The sequence below is a fragment of the Chelonia mydas genome, chromosome 10, assembly GCF_015237465.2.
Source record: "Chelonia mydas isolate rCheMyd1 chromosome 10, rCheMyd1.pri.v2, whole genome shotgun sequence".
Taxonomy (NCBI): Eukaryota; Metazoa; Chordata; order Testudines; family Cheloniidae; genus Chelonia; species Chelonia mydas.
In genome coordinates, this window is record NC_051250.2 from 18562299 (window position 1) to 18589088 (window position 26790).

A 26790-nucleotide genomic window follows, 5' to 3' on the forward strand; every position below is an offset into this window, starting at 1 on the left:
ATTTTTTTACTTGACATACCTGACATTATAACATATGGGTGCAACAACAATCTGCTAACAAGCTTCCGTGGCAAATCCTCTCCGTTTGCCTGTGCTGCAATGATTTCCAGATCGGACAAAATCACAGTACACTTAAACTTGCCCACAAGGAGACGTAGCCAGCATTCAAACAAACTATGTGCAGAGAACAAGTCGCGCAAATACATGTATATATAAGGATGAAATTCTGACTCCACTGAATTCAATGGGAGCTGTCCCACTTATTTCAAAGAGGCCAAGATTTCACTCTTAGTCTTTAAATTTAAATGTCTATTTCTTTAGTCTTGTTTGGTTAAGCTCCTACAAATTGTAATACTGCACCAACCTCATCCCATGCTAAACTTCAGAAGGAGAGTGGTTAATGCACAGACAATAGTATATTTCCCATCTCCTTGGTCCTTCTTGGGGTTTTACACAATCGGAGAGCTACATGATAATTCCCAGATTAAAGAAAAAATGGATTTAGCATCAAGATTTCTCTAACATTAGCCAAAGTGGACAACTTCAGCGGCTTTCCAGCATTTTGAACTGGAAGTAAGGGTGCCAAGGCCCCTACACACAAAGGTCTCCAGAGCTCAGGTAATCACAAATTAACTTGCAACGGCGATGATGTACAGTTGTCAGAGTAGATAACAAACCACTTTCTTCAAGCATGTTTCAGGGCTGGTGGAGTATAAGGGTTGGAACTTGATGGAATTGGGAACAATATCAGATGAAGATACTCACCCCAGTCCTCCTGGGGGTGGAGGCTGACAGCTCGCGACCCCCCATTTAATAACTTTGTGACCCCCTGAGGGGTCACGACCCTCAGTTTGAGAACCCCTGGTCTTGACAGTTCAGGGGTACAACATGTGTCTCAAGACCCTGCTCTCACTTTGCAACATTTGACAATATTTACAGATTCATTTCAGATAGGCTTATGGAATTATAAAATAAAAACCCTAAAGCTCACTGCAAATCTCTTTTCTCTTTGGTACTTTTTCATGCTTCCCTCCCACCTCCAGCTCCTGTTGCTCTTCTGAAATCAAATGTAATATGTCTATTAATGCTCATATGATAAGAGAAAACCTTTCTGTCACCTACTAAGACAAGCAAAACCACTTGCATTGCTCCAAACCTCATTAGGGGTCTGACCCAAAGGGAAGACTGACAGACTTCAGTGGGTTTTGCAACAGATACTAACTCATCCCCAAATATAATAACCCAAAGTTATAGTTCTCAAATACATGCTGGGCCAACTTCTGCCCTCGTGTCAGACTGCACTGAAAAAACACATTGATTTCAGAGTTTGACCTATTTACACCAAGGCTACATTTGCCCTGCTAAATTTGCATTTATAAAGACAGATATTCTACATTGAACGTACACCATCAACCACAACTAAAAAGAATCAGCTTTAAATATATTTATTAAAGTGAACTACTCACACTAATTCCTATTCAGTTGTTTTATATTACATTTACTGATATTAAACATTATTTAACACAAGGAACTGCTCTATTAAATGTATATTTGGACTTTAAAGAAACACAGTCAATTTAAAAATCATACTTTTGTCTGAAGTGTAATATTGTTGCAAGTGACACCTATACCTGAAAGAAACTAGAGAAGAAAATTATTTCCCCCTATTTTTCCCAGTCTTTTTACTTTGTGCATTTGACAGCACTTTGTGAAGAGAAAGTTTTACTGTTCTTCCATACTAGGCAGTTACTTTCCATTGTTTGTGTGACTCATCATAGGGAGAGAAAAACAATTTTTAAAATAGGAAAATGTGATTGAAAAGACACAAAAATGGCCGAGGGACTCACAAACGGATGTAGTACTTGAAAGCACTTTTAACTCAATTTTTAAATAGCTCTTTTAAAGTGTTATCTGTTAACCAAAACTTCATTGTCATGTGAACAATTGTTCATGATTATTATAACACGCTTTCCATGTATTATTTTATATATGAAGATATTCAATTGAAAGTCAAGGCCAGTGATTTTGTAATTCACAAAAAGTTTATATTTTATTCTCAATTATTTTTATTCCTATCTCTACAGCAGAAAGATGCATATTCCTGACAGTTTTTGCAATATATTAAATAAAGAAGGTTCCTATTTTACATATTTTCAAAGTCTATGAACAAAGCTTTTCTGCTGACATAGGAAGTTGTCAGATATTAAAACTTGACCAGTAGGTTTTATCACAAAAAGGTCCTTGGCTCAGAGAGGTATATTTTTTAAGCTGAGAGCCAGTTTCCTTTTCGTAAATATTTCCTGTTTCTGGCTTCTTGCCTAAAAGGCTTGCTGCTGAGACTTCACAGTTATTCAGATGTGTTGAACACCTACTGACCCCTTGTTACCATTATTTACTACATGACACTGACCACTGTGAACAAAAATTTAAAGATGCATTGGAGAAACAACTCATCACAAGCAAAAAGCCAGTGTCAAACCTGGAGTGCTAGGAGCTAAGATAATACCACAAAAAAGTATTTGTGAACATCTGTTTGAACAAAACCCACATATCTGCTTTGACTATATCCACAGCCCGCTATTTACTTTTGACTAACACCTGTAGATGCCACCTAATTTTGGTGAGAAAGTGTCGCAAATATTTGTATGAACAGGTATGCGCATGAGTCTGTCCGCCAGAAATATTTATGCAGCCATCTTGAAAACTCTTGGTGGGAATCGTCCAGGGAGGAAGCAAAAATAATACCTTGTTGTGTAGCTCACCAATTGCAGAGCACACATAGCAAATTGCAAATACTCATGCAACTGGTACAGCAAAGAGTTTGCGAGAAATCTCTAGGTTGAAATATATCTGAATAAACCATTCATTGAGTAATCTAGTACAATATGCAAGTGTATAAAAATCTAAATACGTGCAGAAAGAGAGGCTGCACACACTGAATACCGAGTGAAAAGCTGGCTCTCTTGAAGTCAATGGCAACACTCCCATGGTCTTCAATGGGGCTGCGATTTCATCCATTGTTTCCTACAAATAGTGCAGCTCTAACATGGATTATATGTGTTTTGAAAATCTGAAATTGCCAATAATTCATTCAATTTTAGTTTCCTCTTTGTGCCAAATGATGTCAAATAAAAGGAGGAGTTATTTCCCTGTTTAGTACCTTGGGTTCTTTGAGATGTTTTGTCCCTACGGGTGCTCCACACAAGACGGGCGCATGCCTGTGCACTCCCAAACGGAGACTGTAAAGCAGTGTCTGCGGGCCCATGCCTGCCCAGAGCAGCTCTCCGTGCTCCCAGACAAGGGCACATAGGGAGGCATGGACCTGCCACCACTCAGTTCCTGATCAGCTGCAAAGCCAGAGACTCTGCAGCAGATGGATAGGAGGGAGGGAGGTGGAGCACTCGTAGGGGCAAAACTGGAAGAACTCAAGTTACTGTATAGGTAAGTAACCTCTCCTTCTTTGGTTTTACGTCCCTATGGATGCTCCAGGATAGGAGACTCCCAAGCACTAACTCAATGTGGAGGTAGGTACAGAGGAGGCAAATCCGAGGCAGATCGGAGGACTAAGTCACCAAATGTCATGTCAGCTCTGAAAGCAGGTGAGATAGTGTAATGCCTGGCAAACGTACAGATAGAAAACCAAGTTGCAGGGCTGCAGATTACTGCTATAGGAACATCTTTTGGAAAGGCTATAGATGTGGACTAAGCCCTAGTGGTGCATGCTGTTACTCTATGAGGAGGCTATATTTTTGCAGTCTCGTAGCATTTTAAGATGAAACCCAAGACCCACTGTGATAGTCTTTGTGTGGAAATGGGCTGCCTTTCACCCTTTCAGCAAAGGATACAAAGAGTTTGGGAGAGATACTGAAGGGCGTGACTCTGTTTAAATAGAGGTCAAGAGCCCTTCGGACATGTAGGTGTGTGTAGGCTAGATTCCTCTCTGGAGGCATGAAGCACTGGACAGAACATTGATGGATGGATTTCCTGATTTAATGTGGTATTCTGAAAAAACCTTAGACAGGAAATGACGCTGGGGACATAATGTGACCATATCCCTGTAGAAGGTAGTGAACAATGAGTCTGCCATGAGCACACCTAATTCTGCCATTTATCTAGCTGAAGTGATAGCTTTATAAAGAATGAGGTCCTGAGGGAGAGGTGGAGGAGAGAACAGGTAAGCCACTGCTTCAATGGAGGTTTCTTTAAGGCACTGAGAATGAAATTAAGGTTGCATGCAGGAGCAGGGTTCTGTACAGGGGGAAACGTTATGTAAACCCTTGATGAATCGGGTCATGGTAGATGGACAAAAACTGAGAAGCCCTCAATGAGTGAGCGGAAGGCCATGAGAGCTGCCAGGTGTAATCTGACTGAGCTCATTGACAAACTCTGAAAAAGAAAAATTCACAGTAAGTGAGAATCGGTAGTAAGCTGTAGAACAGTTGACACCAAGTGCTCCATCTCAAGCTGCTGGCAACTGAGAAGGAACTGAGTGGCGGCAGGTCCGTAACTCTCTATATGTTCTTGTACAGGAGCCTGAGGAGCTGCTCTGAGCAGGCCCAGGCCCACGGACTCTGTTTTACAGTCTTCAGTCAAGAGTGCACAGGTGCGCGCATATTCTATGGTGGAGCACCCATAGGGACATATACTCGAAGAATCACACCTGCTTTCATATACACAATCTTGCAATACACTCCCCAAGATGCTTTTTTTGTAGTATTGAAAGCCTTTAGACTTAGCTTTTCCCCCCCTATTATTTCACAATAAATGGAGTACAAGGTAGAGAGGGGAACAGTGTAAAAAGAAATAGCACCTACTTAGTCTGTCAAGATTAGGCAGAGTTCCTCCTGGTATGATAGGCAACTGGGTGTGAAAAAAGTACAGAATTCAGAATACCCTGCTGTTTCAAAAGAACATGAAAAAATTCTGAGTACAGATAAAAAAAGATGGGGGAAAAACATCAAAATGTAACCCATTTTACACTGTGTTAAAACTGAAACATCTTGATGACAGTCCTTGCAAGGGCAAAATGAAATTATTTCTTATCTTGCTTTAATTCCTTTGGTCTGAAGGAGATATTACAAACACAGTACAATCCTAGCCATCTCAGTCCCTTGTGCCTTAATGACAATAGCACAAACATCAAACAAAATTATATAGCTGGTATAGAATTTATCTCTCCCATGAATTTTTGATAGTGAGATTGGGGATATTTCATATGCAAACTCAAAACTAAAAATAAGCGAACAAACAAAAACTATTTCTGGTAGAATTGTGAATTGTGATAACGCTTGGAAGACAAATACGAACACAGGAAAAAAAATCTCTTTTTAAAATTATTATTATTTATTATTTGTTTTCCAGTAGCTTCCTCAATGTGCTAGACCCCCATCTACATAGTCCATGCCATGAATAACTTTTAGGATGAAGTCCTGGCTCCACTGAAGTCAATTGGAACTTTGACATTGTTTTCAGTGGGGCCAGGATTTCACCCTTCAATTTTAAGAATACTGATCACGCATACACAAAAGGAGCCTGATAACTAGGGATGTAGCAATAAACACCTGTTGCCGCAATTCCTATTGATTTTTCATGTGCTGGGAATTTTTTCCCAGAAGAACATTTCATGTAGGTGAGCAACCAGTGTTTTATGCATGAGAAACATGTTGAAAATACTCTTTGAGATCCAATTCCTGGGATACTCTGGAAGAGTGAAAAAAAGCCCCAAAGCACTTTAAAATCTGCATATCGATTACGCAGGGCCCAAACAAACAGAGAATCTGCCAAATGGGTGCTGTAAATGCGGCTTGGCACTCCAAACTGCCACGGGCAGCACAGGGATCCTGCCACTTTTACTTTTAGGCACCCCGCGGCACAGCTCCATCACCACAACTGCCCAGTGCCCAACACACACAGATTTCCCCCGCACCTACTGTGCCTATTGGAAATATCCAGCCCTGCACACCACTCAAAGTTATTATACTACAGCTCTGATTTCTCAAAGGAATAAATTAGAAATGGGGATTTGTATAAGAGAAAAGTGATTGGGTAATAGTTCAGAAAAATAGAATCTTAGCGAAGTAAGGGAACAATATATAGTGTTTGATGCTGCCAGGGCAGAGTTAGGGAATTAAGAAACATAAAAATATTTATGGAAAATATGTGAAAGGCTCATGGATTTATGTTTTAAATGAGATACAGTTAAAAGTTTCTCCAGTGAGAAAGTTTTTTTCAAAATATCAATATGTCTCCTTGACACCTCTTTTGGGTGGGGGGTGCACTGACAGGAAATTAATTATTTCTGCAATTAACAGACATTTAGAAAAACCTAATTTTGCTTTACCCGCTAATTTTGATGAGACTTTAAATACAAGTTTGAAGAAAAATTAGAACCAAACAAAATAAAAAAGCAAAGATAGCCTCCTCCTGAAAACATTCTACTCAAACTTGACAAAGAGGGTAATACCAACTGTGATGTTAATTATCATTTTGACACAGCTGCTATAATTGGATTAAGTAAAGGGAAAAATCAAACAATGATAAATATGCAAGTTTAAAACAACACGAGAGAAAATGAAATCTGCTTTAATGATTAGAGATTAAATATTAATTATGTCCTGACATCAATCATAATAATGCATGGCATCCAAGTACGAAGCACTTCTCAAATTAAACAGGTTGGCACTCATAATTAAAAGAAAAGAAAACTAACAGATTTTTGGGAGTATTTTCTAACCACATGTTTGCCATGGTTCATGCCAAATGGTTCCATGTTTATTGAGCAAACAGGTTTTGGGCAGACATTTGGTCCAGTGCTACAAAAGTCAGGACACCTAAGGTTTAGCTCATTTTCATTAATTAAAGGCAAAAACTGCAAGGTAATGCACAGTTTTTGATTTGTTTCTTCAAAGTACCAAACATATTCCCTACTCGTGAAAATAATATGATCCACATGACCCATCTCAATTAATGACATCTTTACTGTAATAAAATATCCACAGAGCTTAGAATACCCTGTAATGAATGTTATCGAGGGTTCACCAAGACACACCTTTAGTCCATTCCTTATAAGGGATCTGTGTGGTTTTATTTGAATTTGTCCAACTGTACAGTAAAAGTCTTACTTTCTTTTTCCTGCCTCTTTTATACACTTAGAATTTGCCCAATATATTCACCCTATATATATATATATATATATATATAAAACCCTAATTCTTTTCTCACATCCCATCCTTAAATATTGGCTAGGAGAAAGTCTTCTAAAGTCTCCTCCTTCTCCACCTTTTCTAATGATTTAGCTTGCACTATTTTTGAAAGATCTTATTTTCCATTTTCTTGCAATTAAACTTTCAAAGGCAAGAAGTTCTTGGAAGTTCTCACAGCTCCTCAACATTTTAGGGTTGCAGGTCAGGGAACAGAGTCTTCCCTCACTCAAAGAAAAGAATCCTCAGAGGCATGTTTTTAAACACTGGGAACTGCCAGAACTTTTTTTGTACGATGGCTTCTACCAGAGCTTGCACTGATGCAGCTGGACTAGTAGGAGCATGGATTCTTAAAATTCCCTTCTGTATACATGGCCGTAGAGGAACATTCCAAGTCTTTCTTGTCTTGTGGCCTTTTCTCCACCATTCTTCACTAATGAGATGTTTTCAAAAACACAACAGCAGAGGTTACAAGAATAAAAATGTAAGAACTCGCTCTCAATCTTAAAGAGCACACAATGTGAATGTTTAGCATTCTGTCCCCCAAAATAAACAACACTGAAAGGACAAAATCAGCTATTAATGAAGCGTATGTAGTGCAGTGTGACTTTACCACAGAGACAGGTCAAATAACATCAAATACGAATGGTTGTTATGTACCTAATCGCCACTACATGGCCTTCTCTATATTAGTGTTCTCCCCCACCCTACAACCTTTCTCAGCAGTGCAGCGCCACGAGCAGTAGCCAAGTTGGGAGCGTTAGATTACAGAGAGGGCAGTTTTAGGCACCGTGTCATCTAGCTATGCAACATAGACAGCCCAGTCTACACTAGCTCCACTGATGGAGCACAACTGGTGGTTGCTCTGATAGAAAATTTGAAGAAAAAAGCGTTGTGTAGACAGTATTCATACGTCCACCCAGCGCCAGACTATTTTTCATGTTTATCTAGGTATTTATATTGTGCTCATCATCTTGGTATCTGCACAGCAAATGACTGGAACAGAGGAAAGGGAATGAGGACATGTGGGCGACATTCACAGCTCTCCAAATGACTCAATGTGAGACTCTGGGCAAGTCACTTCTTCACTGATTTTCAGAGATGTTGAGCACCCAGAGCTCCAAAATCAGGCTATTAACCTTCCTGTGACGTAGGACTTGTCTACACGGTGAATTAGTACACGGCAAGCCAGGGTCTGAATCCATAGCATCAGCTCACCACGAACTAACTTGCTATGTGGACTCTGCTTTTTTCATAGGCACCGACTTACCTAATTACTGGGGGGTGCTCAACCTCCACTCTGCCCCAGGCCGCACCCCCACTCCACCCGTTCCTCCAAACCCTCACCCCTGCCCCGCCTCTTCCTGCCCCCGCTCCTCCCCCTCCTCCCAGGACCTCCTGCATGCCGTGGATCAGCGGGTGGGAGGTGCTGGGAGGGAGGGGGAAAAGCTGATCGGTGGGGCCTCTGGTGGGTGGGAGGTGCGGCGGGAGGTGCTGGGGGTGGGGGAAGGCACTAATCCGTGGAACTGCCAGTGGTGCACCCACTGTTTTTGCCCGTGGGTGCACCACGGAGTCGGCACTTATGGCTATAGTGCACTAGAAGTTCTACTATGCTCTTTGATGTAGATTCACACTCTAGCTTGTCACACACAAACTCACCATGCACCAAGCTCTTGGTTCACCTGTGGGTAAAATGGGGATAATGATATTTGCTGAACTCAGCTATTTTATACAGTGCTTTCAGGTTGCTGAGTGAAAAGACACTATGGAAACAAAAAATATTATTTGTTTATACAATTAAAAATGAAATCAGCAGCTAGTTGTTAAGTAGTAGGCACAAAAGATTTCATGTAATCTTTTTGCTTTCTCTCAACCAATAATTCTTCTTTTCCCTTCTTCTCTGTGCACAACAAAATATTTTCTAGGAGGACTTAAAATCACGTCACCTATCTGGGCTGGTGACTGATACTGTTCCTGTACTCACAAGCCAAATTCATTCAAACACATTGCTAAAAACAATCCCAGGCTATTTTCCTATGAGGCCATCTGAGCTGATCTTACTTTATTTTTTCCCACACTTTCAGCCTATTTTGTTTTCCTTAGTGCTGGGCTCTTCTGATCACCATCTTCTAAACAGAGTAAAATGAAAAAGCTAGGAGAAGGCAAATTGCCAAGTACAAGCAGTTTTTATGTCACCTCTAGCACTGATTAGGAAGCAATGGGGAGTATCTGAAAGTTAGCTGTAAGGTATAAAAATTGTAAATGCACTTGCTTTGCATACCAAGAAGAGTGTTACTACTTCCGCTGATATACTGCGTCCACAAATACTGGACTATGTTTCCAACTGGCAATGAATAGACCTTTCTCGTCAAGGTATTTCAGGATGATACAGTACTGAAATGTGTGCGGTGTGAAATTTCAGCTAAGTAAGCCATTGAACAAATACTTTCGTAGCTCAGAACTATTAAGAATGTACAGGCTTCTGGCAGCTAAGTGGTTAAAAACATTTTGGCATCAGGCACAGTAAATTGCACTTTATGTATAGTACTTAGTAGTGCCGGGTATTACATGGATGATTCATAAGAACAGTAATACAGCAGCAATTACTGGATGTTCTATTCTCCAGTATTCAGGCTAGCTGCTTAGAAATAGATAACAAAGGTAATATTGTCCATTTACCTAACACAACCGTTTACCTAACACAATATACAGTACCCGGAGTAGCATGTGCTATGTTGGAAAATGGCACCTACCTCACTAAACATCTGATGTAAAGGTTTGGAGGATTTTGGGAACCAATCCTGAACCATGGTGCGTTAAGGTTGCCAGTGAGAATAAGATTGGCTCCTACTGCTGGATGCTGAAAACCATAAGGACATGTCTACTAAGCGGCTCTAGAGTGGATGTCTATCTGTTTTCTAGAACTCAAGACCATAGATGGGGTTATGTGACACAAGAGGGAGGGGAAACATCCAAAACAAAAAGAAAATGATAAAACAATACAGAAAAAAATTAATGGAACTTTTCTGAACTGTTTCCATTCCATTCCCTTAAGATTTAACAGCATCCAACAATCACAGCATGTTTACACTGTTCCCCAAATGACTATTGTGGCAGGGTTTCTAAAAAAATGTCTTTTCCTGACTGTCAGTGAAGATGTCACATTTGACTGTCTTTGTATTTTATAATACACCAGCCAGGTGCCGCTCCTGTCAAAAATATCTTCTGGGTGAGCCAAGTTGTAATAGCTTATAGAACTATGGAGTTATTCTTCTGCTTTTAATAGTATAAGATGCTGAAAAGAGAAGAAAAGGTAAGTGTTGCCCACTAAGTGCGATGTAATAACTCTAGCCAATGTATGTAATTTCATTTCATACATCCAGTGCTCTAAGAAAATAATGCTTCTCCTGCTGAGTTCAGGAGACATTTCCACCTTCATTTCTTTTCTGAAGTCACTAAAGGAAAATCAGAGTGATGTACTTTTTAATGACTTTGGCATAACTAAAAGAAAACTTCATTCTATAAAAGGAAGCCTGGTTTCTATCCATATTTGGCAGTAAAACATGTACTGATTGTCTACATGGCTTGAATACAAACTACGTTGCAATTGAGAGGTATAAGCATTTCAGTTTTAAGATGTATTTTTTAATCTCTCTCTCCCTCTTCTCCATTGTACAAACCAGACTATGGTAACTTTAAATTCAGAGTGTAGGTAATTGTTTACAAAGAAGATTTAGGCAGTTGAAAAACTTATTGTTTAGAAGCAGTTATTCACCCATGAATTCAAAAAGGTAGTCTTAGGGATTATACTTTGCTCTAATTGTGTTTTAAATACTGCACTCTTGTATTAATGGTTCTTCATATTTTGACGAAAACACCTAGGACCATAGGAATTGCCACTGTAGATCAGACCAGTGGCCCATTCAGTGCAGTATCCTGGCTCGTACAATGACCAACATCAGCTGCTTCAGAGGAAAAAACCCTGCAGTAGCTAGTTATGGGATAAGGTCACAAAGGGAAGTTTCTTCCAACCCCCAATAGTTATGAGTTTGACTTACCCCCTGAAGCTGGAAAGTTTATAGCCTTTCCAAAGCTCTTCTTTATTGTTTTAAATATTTACTATTATAACTCTGCCTATCCTTGTTATTCATGTAAGGTCTAATCCTCTTTTTGAATCCCACTAACCTCATGGTCATATCACCCCCTATATGGGCTACAATGACAACACAAGGTACAAGACAACAAAGAATCAGGCCCAAAGACTGTCATAATTCACATACCATAGGGGCAAATCTTTCCCACACCCATAGAGGTTTCACTGTAATGGAACTAGTGGGATTCTGGTACCCAAGGAGTGGGGCCAGAATGAGGGCTGTTTGGGGGATGCATGATCTCAGCATGCAGGGGTTGGTATGGACAGAGCCAAACAAGGGCCAGTGTTTTGCGGCAGCAAAGATCTTCCAGTCCTCCACACTGATGTCTGATGCGGGAGGATTCCTCTCACTGTGCATTTGCCCAGTGCCCAGCCCAATAGAGCGGGGAACTAGTTTTCATTTTCTGAGATTATGTTTTGATGCTACATCTGAGTCAGCCTGAAGCTCATAATGCAAATGTCCAGGTGCCAATGCTACACCTGCTCCTGTTATATGTTGTTTTCAGCTGTTCCATCAGAAGGCAAAAGGAACTCAAGCATTGCCTATACTTATTTCCTCTGTGCAGGTGAGATTGCGCAGTCAAAGACCTTCCATGTCTAGCGATGAACTGCAACATTAATACGACCATGTCAGGAGTAAAATAGGCATTTACATATTTACACATTCAAAAGAAAACAGCTGAACTAATAAAATGGGATATTATTCTTCTGAGAGGACGAGTGGCACATTAGCACATTTTATTATTAAATTAATAACAAATTAGTGCATTTAATTGATCTAAATTGTTCTAGTCCCAGCTGAGGTTGGCATCTTAATCCCAGCTTTATGCATGAATGTCATAATTCATTAGTTATTTTAGTTAGCTAGCTGCAATGTTTGGAGATAATCAGGTGCACCAGAATAGAAGAAAAGCTAAAGCAACGGAATGCATCTCCCTAACCTTTTCCAATGCTTTTCCAATTTAACTGTACTGCCAGCTAGAGCCAAGCCTGTCAATCACACTGAAGAGCTGTATTTCTAAACCCGAGAATATGATCTGAAAGCTATTTATATTTTTGACTTGTTTTTATATAACTCCCTCTCAAATATATTTTGGTACCAAATGCAATACAAGCCCTGCATACACAACACTACTAGAATGATAACGCTGTGAAGAATTCATCTAAATAAGGACAAAAGGGAGGCTGTCAGTCTACAGCAATAGCAAGTTGGCAGTCAAGGGATTGGTTTATATTCCTGACTCGCCCACTGGCTGGCTCTGTGACCCTGGATGTATTGCTTGCTCTCTTATTATTTATTTTCTGTACCGTAACCAAAGATGTGGCAGGCATCTTACAGGACACAGAGGAAGACCCAGACCTGGTGATTTAGCTTGCTAAACCTGCAAGCAAATCTACAAGAATGAAGTTAATGAATCTTCACACAGTCTCTGGGGTCTGTGCTAACGGAACCCGTTGCAAGATTGGGGTCTAAATTAAGATACAACATACAGATGGGGGTAATTATAAACATAAGGATTGAAGGGATTCAATAATCTATGACATGGAAATAATATTATCCATCTTTACACAGTATTTTGAGACCTTTGAGGAAAAGACATCTCATAAATGCAAAGTTTTATTATTGTTTCTTAAAGTCCTACTCTAAGATTAAGGCTTGATTTTGTAAACATAATAAAGGGAAAAGTATATTCTTCTTTGTCTTGAGCTCCATTGTAATGATAGAGCCCTGTTAAGGAATCCATAGATTAACAGATTTTAAGGCCAGGGCCATCTAGTCTGACCTTCTACACATTATAGATTTTCAGTAATTCTGGCATCAAGACCAGTAACTTGTGATTGATCCAGTATAAAACTCTATTAAAGAATCCATTATAGAACCTAATAGGACCCTGCCATGGAATTTCACATGGTGTGTGACTTCTACGCTACTTCTACCAATTTTTGCTACAGAAATAAGGTGGATGAGGGTCTTTTATTGGACTAACTGCAGTTGGTAAGAGACAAGTTTTTGAGCTTCCACAGAGCTCTTAATGTCACCCACCCTGTCTCTCTAATATCGTGGGACCAACACAGATAGAACACCACCACACAGAATTTTTGCTGCACACAGAAATGAGTTAGAAAATGCTCATTTGCACTTGTAAAACTGCTTAGGCTGTTTGAGAAAACTGAGAACAAAAGAAAATCTCTTGTGTTCAGCTCCCCACCTTCTGATTCAGCAACCCACCTCTACCTAGGAGTGTGGAGTAAGCATCAATCTATTCTAAGCCTTTCTCTACACTAAAGCTGTAGATAACATGCAGGAGCAGCCATGCAAGAGTGAGAGACAACTATTCCCAAGACACAGTTTCATTTTCATGGTGCGAGTCTCCTGAACTCAGGACTCCTTCATCCAGACATACTGGGAGTAACCATGCTGTCTAACTTTTTTGTCACGTCCAAAACAAACTTAAGAGAAGTCATGTTACCTTGCATTGTCCCTCCCATGCGACTTCAAGAAGTTCATACCGCGATACCTGGACAGGAACGCCACTAGCTGATCATTTGTCCTGTGAAAGAAACAACAAAAAACGTGCAAATCAGATAGAGAAATCTGTCTTCTACGGAGTTATTTATGTTTATTGTTTCTTATTTTGAGACCCTTTGGACTCTTCAAGGCACAGTTTTAAGATACTATTATGGTAACACTATTTTTAATGCAGACCTTTCCTCTACAAAGGACACTGTTGCTGAAAGTGTTTTGTTGGTTTTGCTGAACTTTACAGACTGGTTCTACTGGATAGAAAGAAAGGCATGCTTATTATCTTTCAGTGATTTCTATTTCAAATGTGCTCAGTTTATGAGCCAAAAATGCTGTTTTTTAAAAACTGCAAGTCTTGAAAATTTAATGTGGGATCTGAGAGTCAATTTAGCAAGCAGTTTTGCTGATGCACATAAAGAGGAACAGAATTGGGCTCACACTCACAGCACAATCACAATCACACTCACACAATCATAGCTCAGTGATACTCACAGGAGTAAAACGTGGTTGGTAACAATGATTTTTGTCACCAAGTCAGTAGATCAGGCTCTGAACACACACAATCAGATCAGATCTGTACACAGGTGCCCATGCCTAATTTTCCCCAGGGGTTGCTCAGCCCCGGACCCCGCGCACATTCCATCCCTTCCGCTAAGCCCCCACCCCGCCTCTTCCCGCCCCCACCCCATGCCATCCCTTCACCAAGGCCCCACAGAGTCTTGCATGCATGTCCAGCCCCACCTCACCCCCGATCCAGGTGTGAGGCAAGCAGGCTTTGCTTAGCAGGATCCAAGTGTGGACGGGCTTAGTGTGTGGGGATCCAGCTGTAGGGTGAGAGGGTTCTGTGTGGGGCAATCTGGGTGTGGACAGCTTAGTGCGGGATCCGGGGGTGGGGGCGGGTATCTGGATGCACAGGGGCTTTTGGGGGGGGGGGGGGGGGGGGGCTCCAGGTGCAGGAAGAATGGGACTCGGGGTGGGGGGGGGAAATCCAGGTGAAGGTGGTTGGAGCTCAGTGGGGGTGGTCTGAGTGTGGGGGTATGGAGCTTGGCAAGGGGGTCTGGGTGCAGGGGGCTCAGCGGGGAAGACCGGGTGCTGTGGGAGTGGGGTTTGGTAGGCTTGGTGTCTGGGTGCAACTGGTTGGGGCTCAGTGGAGTGGGGATCCAGGTGCAGGAGGTGGGGGACCAGTGGGGTGGGGGTTCAAGTGCAGGGGGCTCAGCAGGGAGTGGGGCTCAGCAGGGGAGTTCTGGGTGTGGGGTGGTCAGATTCATGGAGGTTGGGCAGACAGGGGACAGCTCCCTATGCAGTGACTCCTCTCACTGCAGATGGGCAGCGATGGGGGCAGGAAATGTGGGGGTTGCAGAGCTTCCTGGAGCTGGAGGAGGTTCCTGGGGGTGGGTCTGACCCAGCCCTGGCCGCTTTGTGCGGGGGCAGGGAACTCCCCCCACTTCAGCTGAGATTAGCAGCTGGAGCCCAGCGCACGGTAGAAGCCACCAGCAGGGGCGTCCCCAGCCTCGCCCCTCCCTGGCTCCAGGCACACTGCGATAATGAGTGAGAGGGACAAAGAGAGCCCAGCCCCACCCCGAAGGTGGTGATTTACATCTCCCCCAGCTGCTCCTGACTCCTGAACCAGACGTAACCCTCTCCGCCCCCCGCCACTGCCTGCAAGGGGTGCATTGATCAATTTTTGTGTGGGGGAAAAAGTAAAATCTATGGGGAGACATTAATTTTGCACTTGCACAGTATTCTCCCATAAATAAAAAGGTTAAGACTGAGATTTTCAATGCCAATTTTAAAGCTTTTTATACAGGGAACTTATTTAACTTGACTTAATGTGAAAATTTGAAACTACCTAGAATTTGGATGCCAAATTCCCAATAAAATTAATGGGAACAAAGGAATTTGGATGGCTAACTTCCGTTTATCAGTTATTTGGCATTCAAATCCTAAGTAGATTTCAAATTTTGAGCCTAAATGTACAAGAATTTATGTATTTGAGTCTGCTCCGGTGGCTCACTATTACTTCAACAAAGGTACAAACACATTTCCTCCTTTATTTATCTACTTCAACATATTTACGAAAACTGAGAAAATTCTAACGAATATATAGATCTTCAGCTACTGACTCACATTCAAAAACATAACATTAAAAATAAGAGATATGTGACCCTTTTTGGCAATGGTCTATAATGCAACTGATACCAGGTCAAGTCAGAGATAAAACAGTTGTAGCTGGTACAGCATCTTGGAAACATTCCACTTTTATAAGCCATATCAAACCAAGTTAAACAAGTTCCCTCTATAAAATGCTTTAAAATTATGCAATCTGTAGTAATAACTTGGGGACTTTATCGAACTAGTAAAGCATCTAAGTACCTTATATTTACAAACTCTCACATCATCATAGGTAACAGTTCATTACCGAACGGATGAATAAAGACCAAGTTAACTATTGATTGAGTCTAGACCAATTGGAGTATCTGTCTATCAACCAACCTAAATGGCTAGATTGTAGGAGCCTGAGACCCTCCTTCCATGTTCACTCATGTGAGCTTTAATGCCTCCCAGGGTCAGACTCTGTGTCTCAATTTGGCATCCTCAGAAAACTGCTTTCTGTATAGTAAGCTGTGCAGATTTTCACATTTGCTGCTTCAGTAGTTCTCCATCTTACTGGGATGAATAGGCATTTAGTGAATTTACTTAGCAATGCTTCCACATGAAATAGTTTCAATGACTGACATCTTAGGGTGAGTTTCTAGGCAAACGCTGGCATGCAAGGATGATGTACAAAAGTATAACAAAGTTTAGAGGTGCTTGGACTTTAATTTGCTTGGAGGATAAAATCAAATCAAACAAATTAACACCCCACACTGGTCAATACTCCTCTATTGTTTTCTTAACAAACTTCCCACCAATCTATGTTTCACTTTTCAATTGTGCTTTTCAAAACGTATCTGAAACCAGACCTGCCACACAAAGTTTTCAGCTGTTGTTGCTTTTTAGATTACTGTCTGTAATTCCCTGTCTAATTTTTAGCTCTCACGATAATGAACAGCCTCAAATCTGTTGACATTTTCTCCATCTCTTGAATAAGTTAGTGGCATTTTGGTTCTGTTTCTGATCAAATATTTTGTAAGAATTAACCTATACACATTTTGTTTGTTTTTTAAAATAAATATCACTCTTCTCAAGTTTTGACATCCCACTTTCAATTTGGAAAATATTCTAGATATTTGACATTTAGATCTATGTGCTCAACCAATTCAAGCTTACGCTTGCTCTAGCAGCACAAATATTACAGAACTTTTAATTTCCTTTCCTGTGAGCCACTTCCTCTGAGTCTGAACTTGCAATGGTGTTGAGCACCATCTCCTCATTATTACCTTCCACACTTTCAGGGAGCTGAAAGTGCTCAGCATCTCATAGGTTCCTATATTTTTAAAAGCATTGTGGCTAAATAGAGCAGCTAAAGTCCTAGGCAGCACATAGAGGAACGTGCCTTTAGTGGTGTATTTTCAGATGCCTCTGGCCATAATCACTACAGCATTGCCTAGTGCTCTCTAGCAGTAATGCCGCTAGCACCATGCGATGCCTCTAGCATTAGCTCTTGCTAATGTCTCTGGCAATGGTTGCTAAAACCATTTGGTCTAATTCTTCTCCCAGTGAAGTCAATGTGAGTTTTGCCAGAGTTATCAGTAGGAGCAGGAGCAGTCCTATTCTTTCGAATTCATCCCTGGATCTGAGAAACCAGAAAGGGGTCAAAGGTTCAGTTAGCTCTGTAAACCTGACCAGAAACAAGAGTGCACTGCAGAACATTTCGATAAGGGACAAAGGAAAATGTTATTTCACAAGATGTGGGGGCGAGGGTATGTGGCCATAATTCATCCAGGTATTTAAGCATATGTGTAGTTTCTACTGACTTCACTGGGACTACTCACATGGTTAAAGTTATACATGTGTGTAAGTATCTTGCTGATTCGGAACTCACAAAAGAGATTGCCAGCTTTGGACATAATGGCAGAAAACATGGATGAAAATTATATCAGACTGCCTCACTTGGCCGACTTTGTATTAAGAAAGATTTAATACCTGGTTAGGACACATTGCACCACTCTGGCAGCACAAAGCTGCTCTTACTCCCATTTACAACTGGACCCCAGAGGCTTCCCCCTGGGTAGAAGGTATCTTTAATGGCTTAGAGCTGCTATTGTGGCACCTGGCTACCCTTCCACCAGCTGGTGGTGCAGGGGAAGTAGCCAGAAAAGAAAGGGCGAGGCCTGCCTGATCTTTGGCTGCTGTAACAGCCCCTGGGAGCCATTAATGGCAGAGGTAGATTAGATTTTCACAGCCTCGGGGTCAGGGGCACAAAGGCAAGTCACCTTCCTTGGGTTTGCATCTTGCCCTCTTTGGCTGAACTGGGAATCATGACCTTAATCTGAATAATGTCTTCAACCAAGTGACAGTGGTCTACATACCGATCCTTTTCATAGCAGTAAGGAAGCATGCAAGCTGGGCCAGGGCCAACAGTATCCAGAAACTAGTAAGAGCCGCACACCTATTACCTCTAAACTAGTGAAGGGGACTAGTGTGACAAATCAATATCATACATTATCCAATGCCTTAGGGCACTTCTGTTTAAATGGTATCCACTTGTCTGTGACTGAAACTATGCAGTGTTGCTGAAGCCATGTTGGTCCATTAGAGAGACAAGGTGGGTGAGGTAATAACGTTTATTGGACCCATCTTCTGTTGGTGAGAGAGACAAGCTTTCAAGTGACACGGTTTTGTGTAAAGAAAGCTTGTCTCTCTCACCAACAGAAGTTAGTCCAATAAGAGATATTATCTCACCCATCTGGTCTCTCACTGGAACTGATATTTTCAGATTGGTCTGAAGATAATTGGAAGTTTTACGCTAACTCTTGAGGAGGAATGGTTGGAATTATTAAGCATAAAGCAACTGGTCATGCCAGGGCCTTTTCAGAAGCACCAGAAGAATGATTATCCCTTGTTACCACGACCACTACTTGCAGTGCCCCAGAGTTTAGTTGTACTTTGCAGAACATACAGAAGAACCTATTCCTGAGTTACAGAGCTTACAATCTACATAAAGCTGTGATATAACAAACAGACATAAGAAAAACAAAAGGAGTGGGAGGTGAAAAGAGAATATGGGTTACAACAATAAGACCAAATGGCTTCTTAGATTACATTCAGGAGTACTAAATTCCTGACATCTTGGTGTAGGGTTTCATTAATGATTAAAGGAATATTTGTAACAACATTGGGTATGGGTTCCCTGACTGCCCCACAGGTCTTCTGAATACTACTCTTGTTAGGATGAATATGTTAGGCACCTGCCTACTGCTAACAATCTGCTTTATTGTCCTGGGGAAATTACTGTTAACAAAGAGGAATAGCACATTGATTGGACTGATCTGCAATTTTTGCACCTTGAAGGAAGATGGTCTTTTGGCCAACACGTGACTGGGAGCTAGGGGATCTGGGTTTTATTCTTGGCTCTACCACAGACTTCTTCTGTGACTTGGGCAAGTCACTTATTTGAATGTTTTGAAGGTTGGGTGTCTAAACTCTGCCTCAAAATAAAAGCAGCCTGGTTTTTAGAGTTGCTGAGCACTCACAGCTCCAGTTGAAGTTACTGGTGAACTGCGAATGCTCAGCACCTATGAATATCAAGTTTCAGAGTAACAGCCATGTTAGTCTGTATTCGCAAAAAGAAAAAGAGTACTTGTGGCACCTTAGAGACTAACCAATTTATTTGAGCATAAGCTTTCGTGAGCTACAGCTCACTTCATCAGCTCAAATAAATTGGTTAGTCTCTAAGGTGCCACAAGTACTCCTTTTCTTTTTATGAATATCAAGCCACTTTTACTGAGGGGCCTGGGTATGGATTTCGGAGTCTATATTTCAGAAATCAAGTTTGAAAATTTTTGCATTAACCTCTCTATGTCTATTTTCCTGCCTGTGCATACCCCTTTCCTACTTCAAACCAGGTAGTTCTGAGGCTTGACTCATTAAAGTATACAAGGTACACAGACACTATCGTGATTAGAAGCACAGAAATACCTTTGATACATACATATTACAGGCATTATCTACTCCAATAGAAAGCAGCTGTTGTGCACACAGGAATATTACCTACCGACATAGAGAGAGAAACAAACAGTTTTTTCATTGCTGACCCAAGACTAAAACAAAAATCTCTTGGGGAAAAATGTTCTAGTTTTTTCTTGTTCAAGCTCTACATGTTTGCTTTGCACATATTTTCTGTGGCAAAATGACAAAATACTTTCAAAAATTAATTGGAATGAAAGTCCTCTTTTTTCCAATACATGGAAATCTGTGATTTTTGGTTTTAGAATTCTGAGTACAGATTCTTTTCACAACTGTTTTTTTTTTAAAAACACATTTATAGAAGTTTTTTCTGTCCCCCCACCCCCCACAGCTTTAATTCCTGGCCTTGCTTACTTTTGCAAGCTAGGGAAGACGTAAGAAAATATGATATAGTCAAAACCGATGAAGTTAGCAATCTCTGAATTGTGGTGTGGAGTAGGGGTAGAAAGAAGGAAGCAAAGCTGCAGATATAGTTAAAAATTCAGCAGTTCTTGGTTGGAGTCTGCTCCTCCCCACCACAACACAAAGATGCAGAAGATGTGGAAGGAAGTTTCCCACTTCAAGTGCTTGAAATAGATATAATTACATCTCATTCACACAGAAATAGAAAGAAGCTGTAGTTACTAAGTAAGCCAGAATAATTATTATAGGCAACTATCTAAGGGCTAGATCTTGCCTCCTTTGCACACAATGAGCAGTTCCTTGCTCTGTGAGTGGTTTCTTTGTGCTTTTAGGGCAGGCTTTTCAAATGCACTCAGCACTGGCCTAACTGCTCCCACTGAAATCAGCTGAGTTTTACCATCAAGTTCAATGGGAACAGAAGTTCCAACGTTGGGCACTTTTGAAAAATCAGTGTAAGACTAAACAGTGTGTTGTAGTCAAAAAGCATCCCTTTATTTCAGGCACCTCTGTTTTTGGCTCAAAACTTCATTTTCTTCATTGAGAGTCAGATTCTGCCATTCTTCCTCACACCTTACTCTGGGAGTAGTGCTATTGATTTCACGGGACTACACATGGAACAAGGATCTATTCATTTCACAGACTCTAAGGCCAGAAGGGATCATTGTGATAATCTGACTTGACCTGTATAACACAGGTCATAGATTTCAGAGTAGCAGATGTATTAGTCTGTATCCGCAAAAAGAAAAGGAGTACTTGTGGCACCTTAGAGACTAAAATTTATTTGAGCATAAGTTTTCGTGAGCTACAGCTCACTTCATCGGATGCATGCTGTCATAGAACTTTCCCAAAATAATTCCTAGAGCAGATAGATCTCTTAGAAAAACATCCAATCTTGTTTTAAAAATGGACAGTGATGGAGAGTCCATCATGACCTTTGGCACACTAATTAACCATTGGAACACTCTCCCTATTAAAATTTATGTCTTATTTCCAGTCTCAATTAGGCTACCTTCAACTTCCAGCCAGTGGGTCGTGTTATACCTTTCTCTGCTAGATAGTCTACAAGTAGTTACCTGGGGAACAGTTATCAAGTCACCCTTTAACCTTCTATTTGTTAAGTTAAATAGATTGAGCTCTTTCACTCTATCACTATAAGATATGTTTTTAGTCCTTTAATATTTTCTTGTGGCTCGTCTAAACCCTCTCAAATTTATCAACATCCTGATAAATCAGAATGGGCATCAGAATGGACACAGTATTCCAGCAGAGGTCAGACCAGTGCCAAACACAGAGGTAAAATAAGCTCTCTACTCCTGCTGAAGATTTCCATGTTTATGCATCCAAGAGTTGCATTAGCTCTTTTGGCCATAGCATTGCACTGGGAGCTCATATTCAGCTGATTATCCAAATTTTTCTTGGCTGACCCCCAAATCTTTTTCAGAGTCCCTGCTTCCCAGGATAGAGTCTCCCATCATGTAAGTATGGCAACATTCTTTGTTCTTAGATGTATACATATACATTTTGCCATATTATGACACATATTGTTTGCTTGTGCCCAGTTTACCAAGTGATCCAGATCACTCTGTATCAGCGACCTGTCCTCTTCATTAGTTACAATTCTCTCAACTTTTTGTAATCTGCAAACTTTATCAATGATGACTGCATGTTTTCTTCCAGGTCGCTAATAAAAATGTTAAATAGTGTAGGCCTAAAACTGATCCCTGTGGGACCCCACTAGAAACATCCAATGATGGTTCCCAATTTACAATTACATTTTGAGACCTATCAGACAGACAGCTTTTAATCCACTTAAGTGTGCCATGTCAAATTTATATCTTTCTAGTTTTTTAATCCACATGTCATGTGATACCAAGTCAAATGCCTTACAGAACTCTAAGAATGTTACTTCAATACTATTACCTCTTTGAACCAAACTTGTAATATCATCAAAAATATCAAGTTAATTTGACAGGATTTATTTTCCATAAACCCATGCTGATTGGTATTAATTATATTACCCTCCACTTTAATTTTGTTTATTAATTGAGTCCCATATCAGGATCTCCATTATCTTGCCGGGGATCAATATCAGACTGCCAAGCCCATAATTACCTAGGTCATCCCTGTGACAGATGTGGCAATTTCCTACAATATCTTTGGGAGATCCTACTGAATTAAGTTTATCATAGAATTGTAGGACTAGAAGGGGCCTCAAGAGATCTTCTAGTCCAGTCCCCGGCATTCAAGGCACGACTAAGTATTATCTAGACCACCCTGACAGGTGTTTGTCTAACCTACGCTTAAAGGCCTCCAATGATCGAAATTCCACAACCTCCCTAGGCAATTTATTCGAGTGCTTAACTACCCTGACAGTCCAATCTATGCTTAACTACCCTGACAGTCCTCCTAATGTCCAATCTAAACCTCCCTTGCTGCAATTTAAGCCCATTGCTTCTTGTCCTATCCTCACAGGTTAAAGAGAACAATTTTTTTCTCTCCTCCTTGCAACAACCTTTTATGTACTTTAAATCTGTTATCATATCCCCTCTCAGGCTTTTCTTCTCCAGAACAACTCCCCACTTTTTTCAATCTTCCCTCATAGGTCAAGTTTTCTAGACCTCTAATCATTTTTGTTTCTCTCTTCTAGACTTTCTCCAATTTGTCCACATCTTTCCGGAAATGTGGCACCCAGAACTGGACACAATACTCCAGTTGAGGCCTAATCAGCATGGAGTAGAGTGGAAGAGTTACTTCTTGTGTCTTGCTTACAACACTCCTGCTAATACATCCCAAAATGATGTTTGCTTTTTTTGCAACAGCGTTACACTGTTGACTCATTTCACTTGTGATCCACTATGACCCCCAGATCCCTTTCCGCAGTACTCCTTCCCAGGCAGTCATTTCCCATTTTGTATGTATGCCACTGATTGTTCCTTCCTAAATGAAGTATTTTACATTTGTCCTTATTGAATTTCATTCTATTTACTTCAGACCATTTCTCCAGTTTGTCCAGATCATTTCGAATTTTAAACCTATCCTCCAAAAGCACTTGCAACCCCTCCCACCTTGGTATCGTCCGTAAACTTTATAAGTGTACTCTCTATGCCATTATCTAAATCACTGATGAAGATATTGAACAGAACCAGACCAGATCCCTGCAGGACCCCACTTGATATGCGCTTCCAGCTTGACTGTGAATCTCCCATAACTACTCTCTGGGAACGGTTTTCCAACCAGTTATGCACCCACCTTTTAGTAGCTCCATCTAGGTTGTTTACATAAAGGTCATGTGAGACAGTATCAAAAGCCTTACTAATGTCAAGATATACCACATCTACAGCTTTCCCCCATCCACAAGGCTTGTTACCCTGTCAAAGAAAGCTATTAGGTTGGTTTGACATGATTTATTCTTGACAAATCCATGCTGACCATTACTTATCACCCTTATTATCTTCTAGGTGTCTGCAAATTGATTGCTTAATTATTTGCTTCATTAGCTTTCCAGGTATTGAAGTTCAACTGACTGGTCTGTAATTCCCTGAGTTGTCCTTATTCCCCTTTTTATAGATTGGCACTATATTTACCCTTTTCCAGTCCTCTGGATTCTCAGCCATCTTCCATGACTTTTTGAAGAAAATCGCTAATGGCTCAGATATCTCCTCAGTCAGCTCCTTAAGTATTCTAGGATGTATTTCATCTGGGCCTGGTGACTTGAAAACATTTAACTTGTCTAAGTAATTTTTACTTGTTCTTTTCCCTATTTTAGCCTCTGATCCTACCTCGTTTTCACTGGCATTCATTAAGTTAGATGTCCAATTGCTACTAAACTTTTTGGTGAAAACTGAAGAAATAAAGTCATTTAGCACTTCTGCCATTTCCACATTTTCTGTTATTCCCCCGCCCCCCCATTGACTAACGGGCCTTACCCTGTCCTTGGTCTTCCTCTTGCTTCTAATGTATTTGTAGAATGTTTTCTTGTTACCCTTTATATCTATCTCTTTATGTATCATTGTAGGGCAGGAATTGTATGTAATTCCATGGGGGAGTGTGGCCAGGGGCCTCCAGGAACTAAGAACAATAAGGGGTGATTACGTAAATTCACTCAGGTTGTAACATCTTCAGAGAACTCCCACCATCTGAAGAGGCTTGCATATAACGGTTCCAACTGATCTTCCAGGGACCAACTGACAAAGAAAGGAGTTCTAGATAAATAGTCTGAGTTTAAATTGACTCAGGGACTTCTTTCTGATCCAGCAAATGGAGAGATATCTATATCTATCCTGATGGTCTGTACTTTATTGTTTACATTCTGTTTGTACTCAGTGAGAGCAGAGGTATGAGAATCAGTCCATCAATCACAGTTATCCTGCTTCTGATATACCAGAGATATCAAGGCTAAACGAACATTTTAACAAAAGTGATTTACACATTTTTAAAGATTCTTGATCTCTTTTTAACACAAGACTTCTGGTTTGAATCTATTCCTCATAGTAATTAGATAATCCTTTTGTTATTCTCTAAGGGCCAAATTCAATGAAGACAATGGGCATCTCTCCCTTGATCTCAACAGGCTTCAGATCAGGCCCTTTAGGATAGCTTCCTCACTGCCACTTACATTCCTTGAGAGTGCCAATGAAAAGGTGGCATTTTACAAGATCTGAATACTACACTAAATCTCACACTGGGGAGTCCTATGCTTGTTCATCCACTGGGAATGTTCATATTTTCATGACACAGAATTGTAATTTATCCCGAATTACATTGACAAGCACTGCCTACGGTAAGCTGCCAAGCTAAATACAAACTCCAACATTAAGAGCCAGATTCTGTTACCCTTACAAGCAGTTGTATCTTATTCCCTGAGTAATGGGATAAATTGTGGTGTAAAAGGTGCTAACAAACTGGAGTAAGAGTATCACAATCTGGCCTTAAGGTTGTGAAAAACTCCCTAAATTTTTGTCTGCTGCTCCATCCATAGCACCCAGTCTTTACTGTTTCATTGAAATGAAAGATAATGCCTGCAACAATTGACAATTTCTTTGTCTGTTGGAAGTTTCTGTCTCCAACCCATAATTTACTTTGACTGTAATTTTTGTATTTATTTATTGTTTTGTCGCTGTGAAAATGTAAATGAAGAGCATTTTCTGGAGTCTTTATCTGAGAGACTTTCCAATTGGACAAGTACAAATATATTAATGCATTTTTATTATTGCTATATTTAAACCCTAGGACAAATTATCTGTTGCCCTGGACACAGGCATCACACATACCAATGCAAAGTGAATAAAAAGTCAACACTAGATCAGAATGGTAATTTACACCCCACTTTAGACTGGTGTCAATTACTACACAAGGCAACAGAGAATGTATATATTTTATCATTTCATTTAGAGGGTCAATGTCAAAGTTGTGCTACCCTGAAAGCTGCCGGGAGAAGACCCTGATTTCAGAGGAAGAACATTATTGGCCACAGAGCGGCTCCTTCCTCCTGGAGTTGAGGCAGATACGAACACTCAAAGACGAAGTGGGTATTCACCCACGAAAGCTTATGCTCCAATACGTCTGTTAGTCTATAAGGTGCCACAGGACTCTTTGCGTCTCTCAAAGAGAGAGAGAGAGAGAGAGAGAATGTGTTGGGATGGGAGGATATAAGATTTGCCCCCTAAAACAAAAATGGATCATTAGTTCTGTGGATTCCCATGTTGTTTTTCTTAAAAGTAATCGATTTCAGTGATTTAATCAAATTAATTCCTGTGCTAATCACATTTTTTCTTATTATTAAAAGGGGTGGAACTGCAGGGCTTTCTGTTTTTACAGCTGCACAATTCTTCCTCTTTTTAACATACGTTAGCATTCAGCTATCTGCTAAGGGTTCTTAGTTGATGTGAGTAGTAATCATGATACCTGAAAGTCATTTATGTAGGAGATGCAACTGAATTCTCCAAGCCAAAGCTAATATTCTTCACACACTGAAGATTGTTGGGTTTGCTGATAATGTTTCTGTAATACTGGTTCTGAGTTTTCTTTCATATATTTATCATATTTCACAAAGACAAAAAGAGGGGTTCCTACGAGAACTAAACTGAAGCACTGACCTGAAACTGCCATGTTGCAATGACTCTGTAGATAGCACGCTGTGCTACTATGCTGGAATGCTGGGTTTGAGGCTAGCCACAGGAATTTTAAAAATGGACCAGCAGGTGTCTGAGCATCACAGATGTAGTGCTCCAAATTTCTAGGGTCACGGAATGAGGGCGCCTCCTGCAGAAATCAGATAACCTCCTGGTGACTGGTATAGAGAAACACTATAGTCACGGAAGAGACAGTATGTCCTCATTATTGTGGGACTTAGCAGTGAGTCAATTGTCTTGAGCACAGGGAAG

The 26790-nt window shown here is 40.6% G+C and overlaps 1 protein-coding gene across 1 annotated transcript in view; it reads right to left on the reverse strand.

The window, feature by feature from the left end:
- XYLT1 (xylosyltransferase 1) overlaps positions 1–26790 on the reverse strand; it is a 310150-nt gene that overhangs the window by 45308 nt on the left and 238052 nt on the right. The window contains exon 6 of the mRNA XM_007064382.4: positions 13824–13904. Coding sequence (XP_007064444.2) covers positions 13824–13904 — 81 coding nt within the window. The remainder of the gene's footprint in view (positions 1–13823; positions 13905–26790) is intronic.